The sequence below is a fragment of the Rhipicephalus microplus genome, chromosome 4, assembly GCF_043290135.1.
Source record: "Rhipicephalus microplus isolate Deutch F79 chromosome 4, USDA_Rmic, whole genome shotgun sequence".
NCBI lineage: Eukaryota > Metazoa > Arthropoda > Arachnida > Ixodida > Ixodidae > Rhipicephalus > Rhipicephalus microplus.
In genome coordinates this window covers 226172386-226192988 of record NC_134703.1, presented here as the reverse complement: position 1 = coordinate 226192988, position 20603 = coordinate 226172386, and the positions used below count along the sequence as shown (strand labels likewise).

The 20603-nt window shown below is 39.8% G+C and overlaps 2 protein-coding genes across 2 annotated transcripts; one reads left to right on the top strand and one right to left on the bottom strand.

Moving 5' to 3' along the window:
* Positions 1-433: 433 nt before the first annotated feature.
* On the bottom strand, positions 434-16785 carry LOC142814771 (uncharacterized). Its single transcript, XM_075894029.1, has 6 exons — positions 14542-16785; positions 12732-12826; positions 8201-8293; positions 6714-6893; positions 2906-3140; positions 434-566 (listed from the first exon to the last, which is right to left on the bottom strand). The coding sequence occupies exons 1-6, from the start codon at positions 14732-14734 to the stop codon at positions 457-459; spliced, it is 906 nt and encodes a 301-aa protein (XP_075750144.1). The 5' UTR covers positions 14735-16785; the 3' UTR covers positions 434-456.
* Positions 16786-16860: 75 nt separating this feature from the next.
* LOC142814770 (uncharacterized) lies at positions 16861-20346 on the top strand. The gene is made up of 2 exons (XM_075894028.1): positions 16861-19058; positions 19402-20346. Exons 1-2 carry the CDS (start codon positions 17663-17665, stop codon positions 19620-19622), a joined length of 1617 nt encoding a protein of 538 aa, XP_075750143.1. The 5' UTR covers positions 16861-17662; the 3' UTR covers positions 19623-20346.
* Positions 20347-20603: the final 257 nt, after the last annotated feature.

The following is a 20603-nucleotide window of genomic DNA, read 5'->3' as shown; positions in this document are numbered from 1 at the left end:
GGGTTTTATGTAATAGAAAAAATGCCAGCTAAATCTCCCTATAGCTGCTTAGGATGGCATAATAAATGTAGCTTCTGTTAGAACTAAATGAAATCAGTCCTTGCCCAAGAAAAGCGTTTACATGCACTTCACTAGCAGCCTTGCTGCAAGGACTAAATCTTTTTTATTTTCTGTGTATCCTAGCTGTGATATCAGTTTGCATGCATACCTCAATGTTGACTTCAAATAACATGACCTTGCACCACCACTTCACGAGTGATGGCTCACCCACAAAAAGATGGGGCAAAATAATGTGCAACAACAATTTAAAAATGAACAATTTATAAAAAACAGTTTTCTTGCTCGTACGGTTGCTGCTTTGATGTGACCTGTAGTGTCAGGTGGCGACCGCTGCGACTGGCTTGCCAGGAAAAGGAGAGGATACCCCCCCCCCCCCCCCCGCATGCTTCTTCCAGCTCATTTCTTGAGAACTTTCAATAAATCTGCCAGATGCCGGTTCATGTTCCGGCGACGCTGAGCAACTGGTAGCTGGCTTTCATGCACCTTCAGGTGTTCCTCGTATGCATCTGAATACATAAATTATAGACAGATATGAGTCAGAAGCACATTTAGGCAGCTTAATAATGCAGAAAAATGAAACATACAGAATGACACTGAAAAAGAAATGCCCATATTATTTTTTTGTATATACATCAATAACAATGGAAAGTGCGTGAATGAGCACCATTGTAAGTAAGAACATGTAAATTACGTGCTTATCTCATAAAAAATAACTAAGTACGTCTTTCTTACTAAATTGAACAGGATGATAAACCTATAGTGAAATCACATTATGTGAAATCTTGAATTAAATATTCAAATATTTCTTGGATACTAACTAAAATTAAAGTATTGCCATTAAAAGTCCGCACTCAGAATATATATATATATATATATATATATATATATATATATATATATATATATATATATATAAATATTTATATATATATATATATATATATATATATATATATATATATATATATATATATATATATAAGCACATTTACTTCCCTTAAACTTTGGTTTGTCTGCAATATTACTACTTGAACACCTTTTCAGCACAAAACACTGCAAGTTATGAATCTGAGAGATATAAACACACGTAGACAGGATCGCGCATTCGTCATTAAAATACGTGCCACCCAGACCACAACAGCCCACCAAATAGAATACGCATGAGCAAACAGCAAGTTTTAAACCTAATAAAATCATGTTATAAAAAATTGAATAACACTTTGCACTGTGCAGCATTCCTTGCAAAAGCATGACACTAGTATTCATTGCCATATTGAAGACATAATGAAAAGTAAATTGTAATTCAGCTGGATGAGTATGTTAACCTATGTGATTTCCCCTACACAAAATTAAATTTTACTATTTAATCTCTGGCAAAAGAAAATCGAAATCGTCGCACTGTTTGAGACTTAAAAAACCAAAAAGTACTAGCACTCATCAACGTTGATGATGTATATTCATTCAAAAAACAGACTAAATAAATATTCAATCACTTATCCACTAACTCCAAACACTCTTCGAAAGGGAAATTGCTTGGACATGTTAGTTGTTCATCGTTCTTCACAAAACAGGGTGCAAGTAAGAACAGAGGCACGAGAAGAGACCAGGGTGAGCAATCGTCTTGGTTTCTTTCTTGTCCCCTGTTCTTATTTGTGCTGTTTTATGAAGGTCCTAACACACTCTAGAAACTATGTAATCGAGGCTGATATGACACCATAGTGACTACCTTGATGTACTTCAAGCAAGGAAAGGTTATGAGAGGAAGTTTTAATATTATTTTAATATTATTACTTCAACAGCACATTGAGTGAATATACAGAAGCCAACACTTTATTGACAGTGAAAAATTCGAAGAAGCTTGTTTAGTTCAACTCATGGGCAGCAACAGTATTTATTCATCCTGTTTATATAATGTAGAACCATGACCAAAAGTCATTAGTCATGGTGCCCATGAGTTCCCTTTGATTTTGCCCTCAATGGCTGCCAGATCAAATGTGATATATGTAATATAAGTGTATTGTGTAGTGATCTGAGTCAGTGATGTCTGCATTTTACCAGTCTTCCAAAACTGCAAGGTTGTACTGGCAAGAACTGAATAGCTGGTGTCACAATCCATGCATAGCAATATTTTTAAGGTGAACATATTCAACAGAGTCTGGCTGGGTGAAAATCAATAAAAATAAAATAAACTTTCCAGCCGCTTGTAGTCCAATGTATTTACACTTCAAATTTGAAAACTATAAACTGATCCATTGTTTCAGGACCATTTCCTCTCCTTCTTCTGGGGTGACTGCTTGACAGGCTCATAAACGAGAATGGACAATATCAAATGCCATGCTTTTGTTGGCTCCACATAATGTTTCGTTTTATATTTTGATTTAGCTATATCAGACTGCCATGCCAAATCCAAAGGCCAAGCCTAGTTAATCGAGTGCTTTTTCTTAGCAGAGTTGTTCATACGCTAGGTATGATCAATTGCAACATATTCAAGTTTTTGACTACATATACTTCTTCAAGATTGAGTTAAAACCCCAAGTCGTTTTTATGACTATTGCATAACCACAAATGAGTTCTCACTGACCGACGAGATTTTCCACATTAATATTTCCCTGCTACTTAAATATTTTTTCAGGTAAATTACTGAAAATTATGTTGATGGTTTCAAGTGCGAGGTGCATGGTTGGTACATTCCTCATTTTAATGCTTGTAAGGATTACCTCAAACTGTACAAACTTGATGATACTCCTACGAAAAAGAGATAATAAATTTAGCTCTGGTACTTGTAATGTACTGGCTACCATAGGCAGTGCAAACAGTTACCATATATACAAAATAAAAGGCTTACTTCTCAGGGCATCCAGCTTCCTAGGCGTCAACGCTTGTTTTTCTACGCTTGGTGGCCCACCATCCTCCTTGTGAAGAAAGCGGCGACATGGGGTGCCCGTGATGCTCCTATTGTAGAGATTTTGGATCCCCCATATCGCCTTGGCTGTGTCCCTCACCAAAAGGGTATCTTTTGGCTGCGCCATCAGGAAGAGCCACTTTTCTTTGGAGATTTTGACTCCATTCCCAAGATCTTTCTGCATAAAAGAATACATAATGACTTAATGTAGATCATTCATGGATAATGAAAGCAATTTTTAATAAATGTCTTAATGCAAGTTTATATAAATTTTTGTTTATAAATCTTGACTTCTCAATTGTTAAAGAACCATTTTTGACAAAGTAACATAAAAAATTTAAGTTGGATGTAATTTCGATGACAACCAGGAAATTCCTCAGTTGAAAACTTTACCGTAAACATACATGCACGCTGATAATGTAGTGTCATCATCACTCAGCGTGAGGCACACACCCAGACCTTATCTGAAGCAATCTTCAGACCTTGAGTACTTCCCCAATTCAACCTTTGCACCTATGGTCCCACTACACATGTGCAACTGAATAATATTTTTTTCTTTCCATATATTTCTCCCAGCTGCTTCTTAGTTCAGAGGAATGCTTTTTTACTGTATCGAGAGATAGCATATGTGATGCAATGCATGACAGTACACATCAGTACATGCAGTTCCTAGCTGAACATAGCTGCAGGTGACTGTTTTTCTGGCTTGCTTTTTTCTATTTCTTCTATCATGCTTCAGCATGTACCATAATTTTTGTTTGTTCATCAGACTGGATGTAACTTGAACTTTTTCATCCTCAACATCTCTAAAGCTTTCACCACCCGTGCATTGCTTTCTGTCAGGCAGAATATACATTTCTACGCAATTTGTGTTTTTCCAAGCCTTTGTTTTCACTTAGACTTGGTTATTCATTTGAAAAAAACGCCTTAAATTTGTCATTGAGCTCTTGGCCTCATAAATAAAAAACCCTTTTAAGATTTTGAGATGCTCCTCAAGTTCTTTTGCTGTAAAAAATAAAAAAACTCCATCATACTGCAAACTGCAACACATTTGAGAACACAGGGAAAAGCTGGACTTCCTAGTCCCGAGTGCCACAAATGTGTATGCAAGCCTGAGTTGCACACAAGGTTGTCAATAATTAATGGCACAAAAATATTACAAACTAGTATTGTTAAGTAGACTACACAAAAAGGAATAGAGGTATTCTTATTATAACAAGATATTACACATAAAAGAGAACCATGAAAAGGCTAAGTAAACATCGTCTTTGGTGGCTGCACGTGATCTTCATTTCTACAATGAAAGCAGCACTCAAGTGCTGTACCAATGGTGCCACCAACCAAGTGAGCCTCAGTAAAAGCTGGCACTTTCACCTTTGTGGCAGCTAGGGATCAAGAGTGCCTGAGTGAAATTTCGGGGTAGAAAAAATTGAAACAAAACTGCCATCAACGTGGCACATGGGATACAAAGGGTCAAACATATTACTGTAAAAACTCACATATAGTCCGAAGTTTTTCTCAAACTTCATGATGCAACATTTCTGCTCCATACTATATATGCTGATTTGAAAATTTTCTTGCCAGAATTCAGTTTTGGTTTTGACACTGTGCAGTGCTATCATCATCACCAAGCTTATGCAACAGGTACTGTTGCAATCACATCATGATGCCCAAAATTTTAAACCATATAAAAAGACTGCAAAAAGCAGCATTCAGCTGCATTTAAAGCATTTTTTACGCTGAGTGGGTACTGGCAGACTTGAATCAGAAGCATGGAGCACTGCCGGGATTCTCATCTACATTTGTGCTCGACGTCTATTGGTGTCACTACCAAGAAGTGACTGCTGTGTGACTACTGCTGCGGGTCATCACCCAGGGGAGTTTGCATCTCAGCTGCACCCAGTGTGCAGCTAAGCAGAGGAGTTCAGTCCTCGCATCATTTCAGGTTAGATGGCAGTGATTCAATATGCATTCAGAAATGGGGGAAAAATGAAGGGGAAGAACACACAAAGTAGGAACAGTGTGCTGCAAAGCGATGTCCACTACAGACATGAAAAAAGCAAAAAGCAGGAAAGTTCGAAGCCTGCAGACGGTTGCCATGTCCTGCCAACACAAAAAGTTGCCGGTGATAGCAGCGTACCTACTTTGCGCATTTCTCTTCTTGTTTTTTTTTTCGTCCTCCCCCCTTTTTTTCCCCACCCTCCGAGAACATTTTGAACCACTACCGTCTAACTTGAAATGAAGCAAGGACTGCACTCCTTTCCTTTATAGTTTTTTATTTTGAAACGACGATTATGAACCGGGACATGCGCCTCCACCAGATGACGTCACTACAAACCCCCTTAAAATTAACACGCCAAGATGACAAAGATAGGTCCTCCTATCAAAATGTCGGCCAGCCTGTCTGAGACACTTACACTGTTCACTTCGATTATCCCACTACATGTTTCCATCTGTTGGCTCCTACCTTGACTTTGAGAACTGCAGCAAACGAAAGAAATAATGGCAGAGATGGCACCTAGACGGGCAGGTCGGATGCGCAGGAGACGGCCAGTTTTGAAATGCTAATGGCAATGCAACAAGCAGGCTTTTTCTTGTTCTGCTCAATTTTAGCGCGGATGCACGTTGTAGACACTGTTTACCATAAATAGAAGGTGCACATTAGACTTCAGTAAATATGATAAGTGCATAAATCAGTGTATTCAGTTTCTGCTTTCCTTGGCTTATACACAGGTAAAATGTTTTTGCGTTAGGTGTCCCCAAAATGCACCTCAGACTTTATGCGCATCCGACCTGTGGGTTTTACAGCAATATGTACCCTTGTAACACCAAGTCATGTGTCCCTATAAAGGGACACATGACTGTGTCCCCCTTCATAAAAAATGGCTTGATGTCCCGACCGCTTTTACGTTTGTGCACACAGGGCCAGCAAGTGGCACATGGGAAACAATGTTACTTGTCATAAGTTGCTGTGTCATTAAAATGTTTGTATACAGGGACATGACCAAATGCATTGTTAGTATTGCTTCTGTTCTTAACGCAGAAAGACACTGGAGGGATAAAAAAGTAGAAATGAAAAACTCTAGAATATATTGTTGGGCTAGCTGATTCATTCTGAAGAAAGGAGATGAAGGACGCAACCCACACAGATGACAAAAAAAAAAGGCTACAGAAACAACATCCTGTCCAGCCCCCCACCCCCCTCACTTTTTTTTGATATACATGGGTTGCACCTTTCACCTTTCTTCAGAAGGTAAATGCAGAATGCCATGTGATGACGATTTTCACCTTAGCCAGAGCACCAGTTATGGGAACTCGCTGCTAACTTGCTTGCAAAATTCTACAACAGTTACGCAGTCTCAAACCGTTTATTCGGCCAAACACTGGTTGAAATACATGCAGACTTGGTGGTGCATAGGCATGCATCTACAGACTAGTATTGATTAGTTTTTCAGCTACAAGGCCAATAAAGGTGCTGTTTTTGTAGGAACCTCCCCCCCCCCCCCCCCTGTTTTTTTTACACTCAAGTATTCGAACTTCACACCCATTCACACCAAGTCCATATAGACGGTCAGCAACTGTACTACCGGTGCACCTGCACAGTACTGGGCATTTGTACACACAAGATTTCTGTGCAATGAAAACAGGAGCGAAAAAAAGATGACAGTAAGTCCACCTTCATAAGTGATCATGTTATTAGTGGTGTGTGGCGTATACCAGGCAATTATGAATGTTTTACAGGGAACCTTACCTGGGTAGTCTCAGCTTCGGAACAGTGCTGAGCTCCTTGTGGCATCACTGGCATCAGAGCTGGTAGTGGTGGTGTCTGCTGCGCATCTACTAACAGCACTGCTGGTGGTGGTAGCGGTGGTGTTGCTGCTGCTACTGCTGGTGCTACTGGAGGTGGCACTGGTGTTGCAGCATGTGGTGCCTTTATTTGAAGTAAATATTCGAGATGTTAGCACTTTCAGTGATTCAACTAACACACAAATATCTCAACATCTAAGAACAAAGTAACTTTACGTGTCAAAAATGCCTTCATTTTATTGCAAAACTTTGCTATACAGGATTCCGACATTTCAGTACTGCTAATTAAGTGTGAAATTATAAGAGCATGGATGTGTATTGAAATCTTTGCAATATGTATTTCATGGGGAGACAGAAATTTAAGTAAGACGTATTATTGCGAAAATCACATTAACCAAAGAGACTAACAACAGGAGAAAAATATGCATACTGGGTCAGAACTGATGCCTATTGGGCAGTACTAAACAAAAAGCACCAGCTCATGCCAGCAGTATAGTGCAATTCCTTTTGCTCCTGGCCGTCATTTTAAAATAAACGTAACATCAGTAACAGTTTACGATGCAGCACGTCATTTGTCCCACTTTACACCAGTAGTATTTCACCATCACTATCGGCGAAAAGATAATTAAGTAAGCTATTCAACAAGGATGGTGAATAAGACTAATTCTCAGCAATTTATACCATATTTCTATAGAAGTTAGAGAGTTGCGCAAGTTGGTACTTGCATGATGCATAAAAAGAACATGGAACAAGATAAACAAGTAGACAGAACAAAAGTACCAAACACATGAAGAAAAATCTTGTGATAGGTACTATAAAGAATTGCCATTTCTTTTCATCAAAGTGCTCGCAAATTTTTTTCCTTATGTGCGTTTGGGGTGTATATTATTGGCAGACTACTAGCGCCTGCACGAGGTGCACGTGCCCTGTTATGAGTAAAAGAAGATGGCACTCTGTAGAAAGAAGGATACACGCGATTTGCTTATGTGCCGTTTGAGTATAAGCCTGTGTGGCATGTGAATTCTTCTGTGAGAGTAAATCCATTTTTTATTGCGACGTCTCATGTGAATTAAAAACACCGCAATGACAACAATCTGTATTGCATATTTTCTGATGTTAAGTTTAGTTGAGTCAGTACTTATCTTATTTTTCTTTTGTTAAAGCTTAACAATGCCCTGACAGGATGCCTGTTCAACGAGCCATATTCTTGCACAACTTGTCGTGCAACTAACTAACTAACTTGTCGTGCAATTTGGGAGTGCCTGCAGCAATGACATATTAGCACAATGGCAGGAAAACTATCGCTCAAAACCCTAGAGCTATGTTATAGTCTCATGAAATCTCATAAAAATAAGTGCTCCTACTATGGACATAATTATCCACTAACACTGCTCCAGAATGAGTTCACTTCTAACGACCATTGATGCATACCGTATATTGAAGGCTGTCAACCACGTCATCTCCAGCAGCATGGCGGTCCTCCTCCCTTGGCCCACAAAACCCCTGTGCAATTGCCTCTGGCACCTAAAATAAGACATTGCAAGTTTAAAGGGACACTAAAGGGCAAGATGACTTTTCTCACCCCATAAGTAAAGTAGCCTTCGACGATACCAAAACACCACACTTGCAGGGAGAATACACTTAATAAGCGAGAAAACCCGCAAGAAAAATACAGGTGACAACGCCACCTTAAAGTTTCCAGACCATTTGCTGTGACATCACAAATTTTGAGGGCTCCTACTAAGGTCCACGTGGTTTCTAATTGAAGAAAATTCAGTAAATTGTCATCAGAGGATGGCACAGACCTAACACATTAAGGTTGAGGAAATCGCATTTAGACAGTGGAACCTAAATACAATAAATACACTTTAAAATCTTTGACATCACACACGCAGACTTCGGCACAAAATTTAAAAATGAAAATCTGAAACATGAACATGAACATTTTTTTCTTTAGTAACAAACCAATGGTAGTGAAATAATTGACAATAAAGTTCTCAGAGTACAACTTATCAATCTAAACCAATTCACTGTTTTCTCGTACGTCCCATCAAAGGAGTACAGCAAAATTTTACATACTGTTAATTTCAATAAAATAAGCAGCTATCGACCCAATCATTAGGTTACAAATGTTACTTTACAGCAAGATAATTGGCCTGTTATTTTCGGAGACTATTTTATTGCACGAAGTTGTAGTAGAGGTACAGAAAGAACATGTAGAGGTGCGGGGCTGGAGTGGTTTCTTTGTAAACCAAGATGGCTAAATTGAAGGAATACTGTGACCCAAATTAAGCATGCAGTTTTCACCCCTTTTTCTCCAACTGTGGAATGCACTGTCGTTACATAAGTGGCAACCACAGAAACAATGCTATTATGATTTATTTTATTATTAAACTTTGTTTTTGGAACACAGTGGCACAGAGCAGCTATTTTTATGATTAGAAGCAAAGCTTCATTATGTGGGAGTGAGGAAATTGACTGTGCATTTTGAATTGTTTGACACGGTAAGTCTAACGTAATATTTTAATACCACACATAGGCCACACACTTGTGCATTAAAAATAAAAAATATGCTTTATCTTTCCTCAAAAACACAAGAACCTATATAATTTTTTTAATATGACAACTTTAAAACAATTACACACTCACACTGGGAGCGCTGCACAAGGGCCACCATGCGGCGATTCTTATAGTAACTCACTAAAAAACACACGGTGCTTGTAACCAGTTTACGTTAGTGGGAGAGTGAAATGTAACAGAGTACATCTTTTCTTATCAGTTGGGGTTTTAGAGTTTAAAGGCTAATTTCTGTTACCGGGCCTCTATTTAAATAATTATTTTTGCATTCATTTCAGTATTCAGCATTACATGCACTTCAGCACAGCAGATGGAAAAGCATTGCAGGGCCTTTTAACATGCAAGACTGTAATGCCCTGTTTACGTTTAGCCTCACGTGCACATGTGCACGCAGTTGACAACAGAGGGGGAAAACAAACGTGAAGCAAGGCAGGTACCAAACTAGTGATGTCATAGTTCGTTAGTTGTACACATTCCTATATATTTGATGGCAATGTCACAAGTTTCTTCATTGTACTTCAGCATAGTTGTGTGCGATTGCACATCACACACTTTAAAACTATGTTCAAGTTTGTTCCTGGCTGTATTACCCATTGATGTTTCATGGAAACTGCATGAGTTCACATAAATCTAGTCCCTAGTTATCTCGTCTTGAATATTTTCAGTCAGTACTCCTGTAAGTGTCAAGGAGATTATGAGGACAGGGCCTGCATGAATTTAGTGCAATATCTTTCTTGCAATTAAATGAAAATCAGTGGGTGAAGAAGCACACTTTGAAAACATTTTCATGAACATCTACTTTCCTATAGCTCGAAGCTGCTTTCCCACACAAAGAATGCCCTGTCCAACCAGCTCAACACAGAACTCATGCACTCTTCAATGACCTCGAACACCATTTTAAAATAACTAATGTGCACATGCCTTCTGCTGCTGACTGGTACAGTTGAAGCATGCTTTCTTCAGCAATTTTTCTGCATCGATAGGGGGTAAATGGAAACACGATATATAGCAGGGTGAGCACAGATTTGAAAGTAGAGAATCCAAAGATAGTCAAGAAGTTTCAAGGCAGTTTCAACCCATGAAACACTGCATCTAACGAGAAATTTTTGTATGAATATGATGTTTCAAACTCTGACTAAATTTATCGCACTTCTACACAACCAGTTGAAACTGAAAATCACAATTAAATCACTTTGCTAAATGAAACGGTTTGTAAAATTGACACCTGGAATTGTGAAATTGAGGTACTTTAAGTCTTCTATGACTGTTTTTTTTTGCTAACCCATGAGTGCTTCTGTGAATAGCTAGTTTTTGTGCACAAAAACTTAAACCTCATATATTTGGTCCAGGTGATTACAGACCAGGTAGGCAGTAACATAGAATGTGATGCAGCCAAAATGCAACCATGAACAGAATGAATGCAGCAATTTTGCAACCAGGAATAACAAAAAAGTTGCGTGGAGACAACTCCCATCGCATGAAAAACAAATACAGATGGCCATGTTCATGCGAAAGCATTGACAAGAATAAATCGCTGCCACCTGCATACTACCTGATACGTGAAAACAACAGGTTGATTGAACTGTTTCATGCTTGTTGAACGAATGTAGCTTTGTGAAAACAAGACCAAGCTAGTGACTACGGGTGACAAATGTTTTAACACAATAGCATTAGTGCCAGCGTCTCTCATAATCATATGGTGGTTTTAGGACGTTAAACGCCACATATTTATCAGCGTTAGTACCAACACTTGAAGAAAAAAGCATCTTGAAAAAGAAAATTGAAGTGTTCAGTGCCTCTTTAATTATCTCCTTCATAAAAACTTCTTTTAATCTATTTTGGTAGTCAACTTGAACCTTCTGAGTACCTACCAGAGGGTGTTAGGTTTTACCTTAGATTAAAAACAACAAAAACTTTTGCTGTGTTTGAACAAGCTTTAGCTATCACTACACCATAGAAAAGTCCAATGCTGATGTCATCATAAGCAGTGCCCCAACACACAACAGGTCAGGACAGGTGCTAAGAATTTTCCTAGTATTAGCAAGTCTTGGCATTTAAAAAGCATATTAACTACATGAACTACTCACTTGACCGAGAAAAAAGCGAGAAAGAGCAACCTAAATGCAAGAGGCAAAAGTGAACTCATTAAAAGATGATAGTAAAAGAGAGAAAGCGAGATGAGGTGGCATGAGGGTTGAGGATTGAAATGGACATTAGGACAGAGCATGAACAAGCAGAAAATATGCAAACTTGCACTGTGTATTATTTTCGAAATGGACAGTTTGCTGCACTAATGCAAATGTATAACAGAAAGAAGAGAAGGTTGTACTGTCAATTTATATTAAATAGCCATGGCCCCGAAGTTCAAGGTGTTTTCAGAGAGAGCATTCTATCCCAACACGTCCAAAGAGCTTGAAAGTCCTCGATGAATGGATGGATGGATGGATGGATGGAAGAATGAAGTTATTCATTTATCCATCTATCGAAACAAGGGTACTGAAAGTGCACTTTTCAAAGTCAAGCATTTTCAAGGTTTTCAAGGACCTCTATGAACCCAACATGCAGTGCTTACCCATTCCTTTGACCACAACGTCTTGCAAATCTTGATTTCTTTTTCGTTCTTCCACTAACTTCTTTCTAAGGGAAATAATCTCCTGCTCTAATCGAGCATACTTCCCATTTTTTTTTCCGGCTCATGCCTAGCTTCATCATCTGCAGGCCAATCCATTGACATAGTCTCCATTTCTTTCCGCTTTGCCACCTCCTTTCTTTTCTTTCTTTCTTTTTGGCTCAATTCTTCCTGCGAACAACACTGCATGAATACTTTGCATGGCTGCAGAGTACTGCCTTGACATGCACGGATCCTTTGATTACCACTGATAATGAATTTGCTGAAAAAAAATTTCATTCTTCAACACATAATAAGCAATAATTGCAATATTACATATAAGTAATTATTGGTAATGTTTCCAGTGTCTTGTAAGGAATTACATATATATAAACTTTTTTAGCATTTGCCAGAGAGTGAGCAAGCATGTCTTGGAATCCCACAGTCGCAGCTGTCCCTATATGCAATTATTGAGTCTAAAATCGGCCAATGATCAAAAACCTTGGGCGTGGTCATTATGGTTTACGGCATCACTATGAGAGAACAGTAAGCAAGTTCAAGCTGACTTTGATGAATAATTGCAAGATTCAGGTGACATGCTGAGCTAGAATGAATGGCTCACATGTTCTCAGGAGCTTCAACTACAGATTCGCAGCATTTTCTCGCCACGCTCAAAAATTGTTGTGCTACCCTTTCAATAGACTTAGAAAGAAAGGATTATTGAGACATTTGTCAGGATAAATTATCAGAGATGCTTCACAGGTAAAGTTTAGTTACCTCACAAGGGGAAACCCCAAGAACGTCGTCAAATACGTGATGTGGCCATCGTAGACGACGCTTCTGCACTTTTCGTGCAAGTTCCTGCTTGGATTCTGTAACAACAACACCACAACAAGGCTACTCAGAAAAAGTGATATTAGTTGCAGTAGGCAAAGGAATGCACAATAATGCAATATTGCTGATGCACAAGTGATAAAAAGTCTGCATATATGTATATATAATTAAGACATGCAAAGTTTTATTGACAAATAAACATGGGCACTTTTAAAATAAATGGTGACTGCCAGCTATGCAGCTAAGTAGTAAAATTATTGACTTGTTATTGGACAAGAATAATTTCATATTGGCAGCTGGCTGCTAGACAGACATCCTAACTTTTAAGAATCTACAGACACTAAAAGTGGACGACGTGATACAATAAAGAAGCCAAAGGGCTATTACTGTACCAAGTATATTATCACCTACGCCTCATTAGTTGTGACCTAGTTGCCAAGGTAACAATTGTGAATCATGACCAAGGCAAGGGGGTGATTGCCCGCAGAATAGTGACGTAAAGTTTTGCACATGTTGTACTTAATGCATACCTTTTTGTCAAGACATCTGTGCTTTATTTGCAATGATGCAGGTTCATAAGCGCAGTGTAAGAAGATTTGCTCTGCACTGGTAAGTAAGCAATGCACTTAGTTCACTGTGAACTTGTTGCTGTAGCCTGTTTCAAGAGGGTATCTGAATAATATTGCTAAAAGCAGTCCTCTCTTCAGTGAATATATCACAATTTTTTTTCTTGTCCGTATTTGTTACATAAGTTCTACTCAATCCAAGACATATGTAGCATAAAAATGTAAAAGACTGAAGTTCTTTCTGATGTGCTGCTTCAGCTGATTCAATGCCACTGCTCTCATTGGCTAAACAGGCATAGCATTGTCGAGTGAGAGAACTCTTTGGTTTAGAATGCAGCCTGGCTTCAACACCCGTTCATAAATGCACTTATGTTTGATGCATTTAATTAAATTGATGTTGCAGCGACTCAAAGCGATAGCTCACTGCAACACAATTTACAAACACAGCACCATTCAAGGCATCAAAGGCAGCATTATAATCATGTTACGGAAACTTTCTTGAAGCAACAAGGCACACTTAGAGCTGAGCTGCACTCTAGGAATGCGAGATACGATGACCCAATGGGTGAAATAATGCTTCTATACAGAAATCTAAAATTGAATAGAAACGCGAGAGCACCCACGACAACAGGATAAAAATGTAACGACGTTTCGGCATCCAGAGAGGGTGCCTTTGCATTGGGAAGAAGGCTCCCTTTCTGGGTGACGAAACGTCGGTACATTTTTGTTTTGTTGTGGTCGGCGCCCTAGCCTTTTTATTCAATTATTCTCGACTAGACGGCCATTTATCGTACCCTTAAGTTCCAAAATCTAAAACTCATCAACACATCTGAGAAAAAGCCAAGGAAATAATCTTAGTGCTTTCTTCAGCGAGCACAGTGGCACAACAATATATGTATGTGCAATTTGCCTACGTCTACAGTGCACAGATATACGCAAGCTTTCAGTGTTATATGAACCACCTTAATTTTTTTTTCTGCCACAGTCAAACGTTTTGCATATGCGTAAGGTATTAGCGTAACGACAAAAAAAATCAGCGAGATCAACTGGCGCCATACAAATTTACTTATAATCGGTTACTGTCCGCCGATGGTACTGAAAAAAGGCGCGGAGATAGCAAACAAAAGATAAAATTGTACAAGACGTATTGATCAGACACACTTTACAGCATACCGTACGCCACTCACCAGCCAATTCGATGACGTCCCCGGGAAAGAAATCCTCAAGATCGCCATCTCCATTGTCTTTCTTGTGGCGCCAATATATCATTTTATTTTTGCCGCTTGCGATGTCTTTCTCAGACGACGGAGAGAAATCCCTCACCAGTCGGTGCGACACAATAGCTCTGGCGCCATCCTTGTATATAACGTACGCATACATTATGATAAAAATCAAGGTAGAGAAGAAAAACAATTGTAAATGATACAAAAAGACAAGACAGCGCGACAGCGAGGAAGCGTGCAAGCAGATGGCCCTTAGAGGCTAGGTTACGGAGGGATTCGTCTGCTTTGGGCTTTCATGGATTTTGGCTATCGTGGTGGGCTCTAAACGTCGTCTGCTCTCACTAGAAGCATTGAAACCATGCATGTAGGAATGAAAAGCAGAGGCGTAGCCAGGGGAGGACATTCAATTGCTGCCAGAATTTTTCAGTTTACATCGTTCTATTTGCAGGCGCACATACAAACGCGTATGCATAAACATGCATAATTGATGACTGACCCCCCTCCTCATCATAAAAATTCTGGCTATGCTTCTGGAGGTAAATATATGAAACAGCACCAATTTTTAAACTACCCACACTAACTATCCGTCAAAAACAAAATATTGTATTTGGTGAGTGAATGAATAAGGTAATTATTTCTTTTATTCAAGAGCCATCAGAGCGACATATATGTAAGGAATATTCCTTCCTCCATGATATGAAAGGTCATCGCGCACATCTTACATGGTGGATGCGGCCTTACGGAAAGGGCTCTTCAATTAATGATTTACAAAGGCGTGCACATTTTCCAAGTACAATTTCAACATATTCTTGTAATTATTCACTTCGACAGCTGGCTTGAAGGTCACTCGATTGAATAACACCAGTTGCAGTGGCTGCATTTCGATAGAAGCGAAATGCATGAGAACCATGTGCTTAGAATTTAAAAAATGCTAGCTCCGTAAAAAAACTCTGGTTCGTCGAAATTTCCAATGAGGCTTGCTAGGGCGTCCCTCGTAAGACCCCAACAATATTTATGTTATAAATAATTAGACGCTAAATTAAGCAGCTCTTTGAAACAGGAGTTGACTGACCTTAACTGCTTAGTGGAACTTGGCAATATTACATCAGGCAAATGGGACGATGCGAAAACGAGCGTCTTAAGGAACATGCGTAAAAATGGCTAACAAAGCAGACAAATGGGCATATCTTATTGCCCGTTTGAGCTCCGGCATTTCACTACTGTTCACCTCGGTTTTATGACGAGCTGATTCTAGGTAGAAGCGGGTATATGGGGATGCGTGGCTTCCCTTAGAAGCAATATCATATTAAGAAAAGCGGAGCTGATTGCGTCCGCGATACCGCTGTTAAATTTCTTTGCACGCCACTGAATTGAATTTTTGCGTGCACATTTTGGTCAGGATATCATGTTTTACGGGTGTAAAACAGGCTCGCCATAGTTATACTTTGCAGTGTTCACTGGGACTCACGGATTCACCTCAGTTTGAGCCTATAATTAAGGAAGCCGACTCATGAGTTCTTTAGCATAATTTAGCCTTTTCGATGCTGGTGTCATTTCTCTTTAATGTCAGTACCTCACACAACTCTGTCATACAACTTTTGACCTGCACTTGATAATACAAATTTCGGTGGTTACAATTTAGCCAGGAACTCACACGATATACCTTCATCAAGAACTTCCCGTGAAATGTAGCTTGGGAGGAGAGGTGGCACATGGGCGCCATCCGCTAAATCACGCTCTGATTGATAAATATTGATGCCGATCATAAACGCTCGTGCGTTGAGATATGTGAGCACAGGCGATTGTAAACGTGAGTAGTTTGGTCGCCTAACAAAGGCACAGCTCACTCAGACTCATTCAAGAACTATGTTTTGCCCTTAGGGCTCACTGGGACTCAGACTAAAATGTTATTCAGCCAGGCGCAGTCGTACTCAACCTCGCAGATCGATCAGAGTCTGGTGACCGAGTGTGTTTGCCAATCTATGTTTACTTTAGTGAATCATTCAATGGCAAATTGATATCGTGACCGGCATATATGTATTTTTAAAACTATTTATTGAAAAGAACACGCAGGAGCAGGTAGTCTTCCCGATGGCTTTCGACAATTGGAAAGCAGCACGGGCAGTTTGATATCAGTCGAAGTTCACAGAAGCAATGAATATCTGCAAGTAGTTCAACGCAACATGAATGACAATACATTGCTGTCTGTTGCCTGGGTAGAGCGTATCAGAAAATCCTGAACACGCAGGGGGGGGGGGGGGGGCGAGGAATAAATAAAAAAAAACTTTAATTTTCAATTTTAATAGCAAAATCGGTTGATCGTTTGAATGCACTGACCTTGTTTAAAAGTGGTGATTTCAACATATTTTGAAGATCTAGAAATGCACCATTTTTTCTATGCCTTTTATTTACCATGTATTGGTATGGTACGTATTGGGTTGATTATTTTGGTATCAGTACTTGGTTGCTTTTTTCCCCTAAGTGTTTAGAGCCCCCGGAGCGCCCTGAGACAATAATCCGAATATGCATGATGCGTGTCATCAGTGTAACTGGTATTTTAATTTTTGTTTTAATAAATATACACACTTCTTTTTTTTCTTGCATTTACGTAGAGTTCTAACAGAACTTACAACCTCTGCTTACAAGATTGAGTTCGGATGACAGTTCAGCCAACACCAAAGTTATTTAACTGTATGAGTTGCAAAACTGCGTTCTAAAATTTAGAAAAAATGTTCACTCAATTTTTTGAAAGTTAACTATCATTTGCACTACCTCAAAACAACAACAAAGCACAAATAATCAAATTATAGTAAGTATTTTACTCAATAGATGACGCTACATATTTTTTGCGTTTAACCGAAAAAACAGTAATGTATTCGCAATTTGATACAGGAAGCCTAGAGAAATTCACAACTCATGCGAGTACTATGGACGTGCTCCTGTGTGTCGTGGTGGTTTGACAGTTCGACATGAGTTCACTCATCGATCCCCAAAGTTTGTTTGCGCCAGGTGTTCTAGGGACGACCACATTCAAGTCATTTTTCTGCGCCGGCTGCTCTATGAGGCCGTGCTTTTTGAACGAAAAATGAGCCAGGATTCACCAAGGAACACTCGAAAACGCTATCTCGACAGAGACGAGCCCTTCGTGCTGCCGCGGTCGACGGCGTTTTGGAAAAAACAGCGAGAGCGCAGCGGCCCCTGTGACCCTCGCTACGATGCCGAAGTCTCCGCGGACGCGCAGGCATCAAGCGGTCACCCGTCGCCATCGACCAGTGAGCCTGCCTTGACCGCAGACGGCGCAGACGATGCGCTTAGTCGCGGCGACAACGTCGGCTTGGACCCCGAGGATGTGCGCTCATCACAGGCCGATAGATACTTTGACGACGACACTGTCTGTGAACACGCGGAGACGGATAATGGTGCGTGCACTGAAAGTGTTGAAGAAACCCAGCTGCATGAGCCTTTAATGGATGACATATTCAGCGACTGCAGCGACTGTTCTGAGAACGATGGTGACACTGAAGCTAGCAACAAATCGGAAGAGGCGCTCCCGACCTTTCTAGATGAGTCGGAGTTACTAGCAGCAGATTTTGCGCTCTTGGACTCTCATACTTTGCCTGGGTCAACAACATCGAAGGCAGCGGCAGTAGTTATGATCATGGCCTTTGTGATAACTCATGGCCTCATCTGGGTGGCCTTAGGTGATCTTCTCAGTCTTATTGATGGCCTCTTTGGCTTCAAGGGGAACACTCTTCCACGAACAAAGCACCTGTTCAGAAAGATGTGGTCGTCCAGAACAAGGAGCCTCGTCAAGCACTTTTTCTACTGTGATGTCTGTGGCAGCCTGCTGAACTCCCAAACTGGTGCAAGTACCATGAGGTGCCCCACTTGTTCTGTAGACAGTGACGTCTCAGCGCTGAAGGCCAAAGGAAATGTTTTTATTATTCTAGACTTGAAAGAGCAAGTAAAATCATTGATTGCCCGAAGTAAAGATGATCTCTTCAAGCGACTTATTCAGTTGAATGAAGGCAGCAACGAAACCTCAGTGGCCCTGGACAACATAACAGATGGGGCAATTCTCAGGAAACTGCGCCGGAGTGGGACTTCTGGCAGCATGGACTTGACGCTCACATTCAATACAGATGGGAGCCCCATCTTTAAATTGTCAACATCATCGATATGGCCAATCGAGTTCTTGATAAATGAGCTGCCACCTGAGTGTCGTATGAAAAATTGTTTGGTTGCGGGCCTTTGGTTTGGACGGCACCCTGACATGTCACTGTTCATGGGCAAGTTCGTGGAAGAAGTCAACAACTTTGGCCACCTGATCTGGAATACAGCATCATCAGTCATTAGGTCGACCATCCATGCTGTCTGCTGCTGCGTTGATGCACCTGCTCGTGCTGCTGTGAATAGCATGGTCCAGTTTAATGGCTTGTTCGGGTGTCCCTGGTGCTACGCTTGCGGAGAGCATCATGAAGGTAATTTGTTCCCGTTGTGTATATTGCACTCATTGAGTGCCGCACTGTTGAGAAAATATTGCTGGTGCCTAAACTACTGCTACAATATAGTGTTTTGCTAATAGTAGTAACCTGCTATGAAAAACTTAGAATTGTAAAGCCTTTATATTTTCAAATTCAAAATGCCTAGTATCTAAGAATAGAAAGCAATAGGGCCCAGTGTATCTACTATACAGAAAACCATTATTTCAAGTGGTTCATAGCCTAAAATAAAGCTGTGAAACTGTGTTTAAATTACACTTTTTGCATTGTCTGATGATAAGGGCTTTGTGGTTACTGAAGCTTTTCTACCAATTTTTTGTAGGACGCCAGAGGTACACGAATGTCGTGGCAGATGAACTGCGAACACCAAAAGGCATGATGCGAGACATGAAATTTGCCATTGAGGTCGGCGAGCCAGTGAATGGGCTGAAAGGACCTTCCCCGCTTGCAAGGTTGAAGGGCTTTGACCTTGTCCTCGGCCAAACTGTGGACTACATGCATTGTGTCCTTCTTGGCGTCACCAAGTGTTTTGCGGAGGCTTAGTTCGACTCCAGCAACAATCAGGAAGCATTTTACATGGGTTGGTATTGCTTTGTAGAATACAAGTCGGGGTTCAGCCCCATGTTTTTGACTAAGGACAAAACATAACTCGTTGTGAACGAATTCCCCCCAGCTTGTCTCAACATGTCCTGAAAATGTCTGAAGTAACATGCTTACCTGTAGCTAAATATATGCTACATGATGGGCGCAGGTTATAAGGGCTGCTTGTCGTTAGTTAGTGAGAACCTTTTTATGGAATTCAAGAGACATTGGTTTCGTACAATGCAGAAGGGTTGATAGGTGGGCTGGTTGGTATAGATTTATGATGAAAACTTGGCAGAGCAAGAAAGCAAGGCACAATGTGTACCTGCTTTTTTCTTTTGTCTTGTTTGTTTATATGGCCTAATTTTCATCATAAGTTTAATAGTTTCTGCAGTGCAAGTTTAAATAAGTTTCCATGTCTAATTCGCATTGTCAGTTTACTGTAAATCAATAAGCTTTCACAAAATTCACACAGCTCGATTCCTTGACATATACAATATATTATGTTGTGTGTGGCAGTTTGTCATGCGTTTGAAAAAAATTATTCAGGTGATGTGCCTTAGAAGGCAGCCCAGTGTCACAAAAGTTCATTATTACATGCATGAACATTTGGACTGAAACAGTTTTAACATATGTTGTACATGAAATGTGTCGTTAAATATAAATGGTATGATTGTTAGAGAAACATTCAGTACATACGATTCCAAAATATCTAAATTATGCTGATCTGACCTGTGAGTGTCTATTTCATCTTACTTTGCAAATCTGGCATGCTTGTGTCCATTGTGTCCAGGTTATGGAATTACGTCACTTCTGCAAAAGCTGAAGTCGTGTATCTTAGTATTTCACTTCACAACATAGTATTATATATAAATATATATATATATATATATATATATATATATATATATATATATATATATATATATATATATATGTATA